The sequence below is a fragment of the Alosa pseudoharengus genome, unplaced genomic scaffold, assembly GCF_046254945.1.
Source record: "Alosa pseudoharengus isolate Yale_2024_CS ecotype anadromous, Long Island Sound unplaced genomic scaffold, YU_APseudo_1.1 YU_APseudo_1.1_scf_11, whole genome shotgun sequence".
Taxonomy (NCBI): domain Eukaryota; kingdom Metazoa; phylum Chordata; class Actinopteri; order Clupeiformes; family Clupeidae; genus Alosa; species Alosa pseudoharengus.
This window is the reverse complement of record NW_027468576.1, coordinates 40869062-40874692: the sequence shown is the minus strand read 5'-3', so window position 1 is coordinate 40874692 and position 5631 is coordinate 40869062. Positions and strand designations below refer to the sequence as shown.

At 41.0% G+C, this 5631-nt stretch overlaps 1 protein-coding gene across 1 annotated transcript in view; it reads left to right on the top strand.

The window, feature by feature from the left end:
• The window catches only part of homer3b (homer scaffold protein 3b), a 29717-nt gene extending 29036 nt beyond the window's left edge, over positions 1 to 681 (top strand). Inside the window, exon 6 of the mRNA XM_076275587.1 lies at positions 625 to 681. Coding sequence (XP_076131702.1) covers positions 625 to 681 — 57 coding nt within the window. The remainder of the gene's footprint in view (positions 1 to 624) is intronic.
• The last annotated feature ends 4950 nt before the right edge of the window (positions 682 to 5631 follow it).

The following is a 5631-nucleotide window of genomic DNA, read 5'->3' as shown; positions in this document are numbered from 1 at the left end:
ATAGTCCTGTATAGTCCTGCATAGTCCTACCTGTATAGTCCTGCATAGTCCTACCTGTATAGTCCTGTATAGTCCTGCATAGTCCTACCTGTATAGTCCTGTATAGTCCTACCTGTATAGTCCTGCCTTGAGTGCATGTTGAAATGACCACAAGCCAGACAGTCTGACGATAGTAAACCCCAAATGCACTGTAATAGGCAGAAAATGGAGCCTGTGTGCGGAAAGAACAGCACAGCAGAGTCTTATGCAAGTGTGTGTGTGTGTGTGTGTGTGTGCATGCTGCAAGAGCAGCACAGCAGAGTCTTATGCAAGTGTGTGTGTGTGTGTGTGTGTGTGTGTGTGTGTGTGTGCATGCTGAAAGAGCAGCACAGCAGAGTCTTATGCATGCATGTGTGTGTGTGTGTGTGTGTGTGTGTGTGTGTGTGTGTGCATGCTGAAAGAGCAGCACAGCAGAGTCTTATGCAAGTGTGTGTGTGTGTGTGTGTGTGTGTGTGTGTGTGCATGCTGAAAGAGCAGCACAGCAGTGTTACGCAAGCGCCCCTGGTCATGGACATGGAGTGGGTCAGTGCTGCACTAATGTAGTCCATCTGAACGTGCCCGCATCTCCATGGTGACCCTGCGTAGTCCATCTCCATGGTGACCCTGCGTCCGTCATATGAGCTCCTCACAGACTGGCTGTGAGCTGTTTGAAGTGGAATATGCATTCAGATACCACACCTGAGCACTGAACAGGGCCGTGTGTGTGTGTGTGTGTGTGTGTGTGTCTATGTGTGTGTGTGTGTGTATATATATGTGTATGTGTGTGTGTGTGTCTGTGTGTGTGTGTGTGTATATATATGTGTATGTGTGTGTGTGTGTGTGTGTATATGTGTGTGTGTGTCTGTGTGTGTCAATGTGTGTGTGTATGTGTGTGTGTATGTGTGTGTGTATATGTGTGTATGTGTCAGATGTGTTCATTTTGTTCCCGTGAGATGGTGTGACCCAGTGGGGTTGCTACGGAAACACTGATTGTCGTGGAGTCTCATGCTACACAGCTGAGCTCTGTGCTTTTGCTTCATGCCATCTGGGACACACACACACACACACACATGAATATGCACATACACATAGATGTAGGGGTGTTCAACACGCTGTGTAAACTGGGTGTTCAACACTGTTCAACACACATATACTTTTCATGAAATAGTTTCATTTTCAACATTTGATATGTTGTCCATGTCCTTCTTGCTGCTAAATAAGACTTGTATATTATCACATTCTGTTTTCCATACCAACTTTTTCTGATTTGAGGTTATATGACCAAGTATGAAGTAATTCCTAAGCGGCCCCTTAAATGTGTATGTTGTGTGTGTGTGTTGTGTGTGTGTGTATGTTGTGTGTGTGTGTGTGTATGGTGTGTGTGTGTGTGTGTGTGTGTATGTTGTGTGTGTGTATGTTGTGTGTGTGTATGTTGTGTGTGTGTATGTTGTGTATGTTGTGTGTGTGTGTGTGTGTGTGTGTTGTGTGTGTGTGTGTGTGTAGTGTGTGTGTGTGTATGTTGTGTGTGTGTGTATGTTGTTTGTGTGTTTGTGTGTGAATGTTGTGTGTGTGTGTGTGTATTGTGTGTGTGTGTATGTTGTGTGTGTTGTGTGTGTGTGTGTGTGTGTATGTTGTGTGTGTGTGTGTGTGTTGTGTGTGTATGTTGTGTGTGTGTGTGTGTATATATTGTGTGTGTATGTTGTGTGTGTGTGTATGTTGTGTGTGTGTGTGTGTGTATGTTGTGTGTGTGTGTTGTGTGTGTATGTTGTTTGTGTGTGTGTGTGTGAATGTTGTGTGTGTGTGTATTGTGTGTGTGTGTATGTTGTGTGTGTGTGTGTGTTGTGTGTGTATGTTGTGTGTGTGTGTGTGTATATTGTGTGTGTGTGTATGTTGTGTGTGTGTGTATGTTGTGTGTGTGTGTTGTGTGTGTATGTTGTTTGTGTGTGTGTGTGTGAATGTTGTGTGTGTGTGTATTGTGTGTGTGTGTATGTTGTGTGTGTGTGTGTGTTGTGTGTGTATGTTGTGTGTGTGTGTGTGTATATTGTGTGTGTGTGTATGTTGTGTGTGTGTGTGTATGTTGTGTGTGTGTGTGTGTGTATGTTGTGTGTGTGTGTATGTTGTGTGTGTATGTTGTGTGTTTGTGTGTGTGTGTGTGTGTGTGTGTTGTGTGTGTATGTTGTGTTTGTGTGTGTGTGTGTGTGTGTGTTGTGTGTGTGTGCAGTCTGCCTTGGACATGGCATGGGGAAGTCCGTGTGCATGTGGTCAGTGCATGACTGCAGCCGTGTACCTCTAGAGAAGTTCTGAGACAGCAATATCTGCTGAGTGTGTGTGTGTGTGTGTGTGAGAGAGAGAGAGAACTAAACTAACTGACCTGACTAACGCAAACTAAAAGAACTGACCACATTACTCCAACTCTTAAGTCCTGCACTGGCTTCCAGTAAGTCACAGAATTGACTTTAAAGCTCTATTGCTTGTTTATAAATCAGTAAATGGAGCAGGACCTAAATACCTGTCAGACATGCTTCAGCAGTACACACCTTCGCATCCTCTCAGGAGAAAAACCTGCTAGTAAAACCTACTGTTAGAACTAAACATGGTGAAGCAGCTTTTAGCTGCTATGCGGCTCAGCTTTGGTACTAACTTTCATATGACATCAAAAAGGCCCCAACTGTAGCCAGTTTTAAATCTAGACTTAACAGGGGTGTGACTATAACAGAAGTAGACTATATTTCTGTATAACACAGGCCATTGTTATAACAGGCCGCTGACAATGACGACGGGTTTTGTGCTTCACATCTTTCTGAATATCACGCCGCAAGTAGTGTATTCTGTTAACTAGTGGATTTCATTGAAAGTGAAAGTAGACGAGACTGGTTGATCAGCTGCGTTCTGAAGAATGCTTGATTCGAGTTCAGTGTGTGTGGCGAACTAGTTTCTCAGCAAAAGCCATGAAACGGTAAAGGTCAACAAATTGATTTAAAAAGACATCATAGAAGTTTTTTTTCTCGTTTTGGCTTTGCATCGGGTTCGCTGTCAAGATTTTCCGATAATTAATCTCGTGATGCTGATGTTGAATTTTAATTTCTGCGCGTGTAAGCTGTGCTTGAAGTTAGCTGTGACAGACTAGCCTAACCTTACAGGTTTTCATAGTTTTAACCACAAAGCATGTCTACCTTAGGCCTACTACATTGTTTAGTTAACACCTTGTCATTTCGCGTTTATCCAGCCGTTCACCTCCGTGAACCTTGCGCCCCTTGTCTAAAACATATTTCAGGATGCCATCTCACCTTGAGAAAACGTAACGTTATGGTGACGGAGATCAAAGCTTTTGGCATACTTAGTAAACGTCTTGCACATGATATTGAGCTGAATATTTAGTGGAAATAGCCTACTGTAGCATTGTGCTGATAGATTAAAAAGTCGCCTATTTAAAGGCGCAGTCCGCATTTTAACCCTAGCTCTCCATTTAGTGTGTGCGCTTGTAAAACTAGTGTTGTAGACGGTTAGCCTACACAATCCTGGCGCAGTAGCTTAAAACAGAGCCTAACATTTATTTTAGGAGGAGAGGTGTAGGACCTACAGTGTTACTTTGGGAGGAGAGGGAGCAATGTAATTTGATTGTCTTTGGAACTGAAATATTAACCTTCAAGTTGCAACCTCTTCAATCAGCATCAATATCAGGCCTATCACATAATTCACTATTTTGTACGTAGACCCAGCGGACTGTTAGGGGGCAGGCTATAATTTATCATCAAGTAGGCAAACTTCTAGGCAAACTTCTCGTGTTTTATCCCCCCTGGAGACAATGAAAATACTTTTGTTGTGGAGGTGAAGGATTAACAACAGGCAAAAACTATCTCCAAAGAGTTATATCTACTGACAAGTTAATGTTTCACGATTCTCGCAAGATTTGTCAGGCCACCGTTCTTGAAGTTGCATGGCTGGTTTTCTCGGTAGCTATGCTGTTTAGCTATGCTAGGTGAACGACTCGCCTATTACAAGTTCGTTTACCATCAAATTGGCTTCATAAAGGTTATATTAAAGGCGCTCTAAGCGATGCTGGGTAACGTCACTTCTGTTGATTTTCAAACAAAACAGAAAGCTAGCTTGCTACTTCCTCCCACTCCCTCCCATGCAATTGAAACTCTCCTAAATGTGCATCTCGTCAGTGATTTGCTGGAACAGTTTGTTATGTTTTTATGGGCAAGGTTTGCCCAAGTTGTGGCTGTATAGTCCTGGGTTGTCCACAGAGATTTTTTTACAGTGTATTCAGGACACAGGCAGCTAGCAGATTGTGAGGTGATGTTTGCTGTAAGTGACAAAAAATGTTTTAGCCTAAAAACGTATGACATCGCTTAGAGTACCTTTAAGGTAAACATCTTGCATAGTGGACCTTTACATTATTTTACCTTGTGTCTTTTATTTTGTCTTTTTAATTATTCTTTTTTTTTAAACGATTTTACCTTCTGTGTTTTATGTGTTTAAACTATTCTTTGACTATTGCCCTTCTATGCATTTTGCTTGTGTTTATGTAAACCACATTGAATGACCTCTGTGCATGAAATGTGCTATATAAATGAACGCTATATAAACGGTATATATATGAACGCTATATAAACGAACACTATATAAACGCTATATAAATGAACGCTATCTGAACGCTATATAAATGAACGCTATATACAGGGTTCCCACGGGTCCTTGAAATCCTTGAAAGTTTGTGAATCTGAAAAAAATAATTCAAGGCCCTTGAAAGTTTTTGAAAAGAGACATAAATAAATGGAGGTCCTTGAAAGTCCTTGAATTTCTTTTTGAGGAAAAAAAATCCATACAATTACGTACAATTCCGCTTATTAACATGTACACGGCCAGCATGATTTCTGCGTGTTTCCCGCGTGTAGTGTTTGTTGCCCAAATATTTAATTTAACATTCTGATGAATAAACCGACAGGTTCATGGTAACGAGTTTAACTTGTTTAGGACAAGTTTATTTCAGCTCAGTTTTATGCAAAATACAAACATGAAAAATAGAATATTAACATGATTTAACCATGTGCACGCTTGAAATTTATCGACACATTAGGTCCTTGAATTTAAAGATATTGGGCCTGGAAAGTCCTTGAAAGGTCTTTGAATTAGATCTTAACCAAGGTGTGGGAACCCTGTTTATAAACTCTATATAAATGAACGCTATATAAATGAACACTATATAAATTAACGCTATATAAAAGAATGCTATATAAACGCTATATAAATGCACGCTATATAAATGCTATATAAATGAACGCTATATAAACGCTATATAAATGATCGCTATATAAAATATAGCTGCAAGCAGCAATGAGGGGGCCAAGCAGATAAGCAGGAGTTGGGATTGGATTGGACTGGACTGGACATACCAAGTTTGGTTTAAATCGGTGAAAGTGTTGATAATTATAGCACCCCTAGTGGTGAAAGCACACCAAATTAATTGTGCATCCTCAGGATCTATTCCCAAGTCCACATACCAAGTTTGGTTGCGACACATTTTAAGTGTTTTTGATGAAATCCAAAATGGCGGAAAATCCATCATGGCGGAAAATGACGTTGAACTCGGCTTGGTCCAAGGATTCC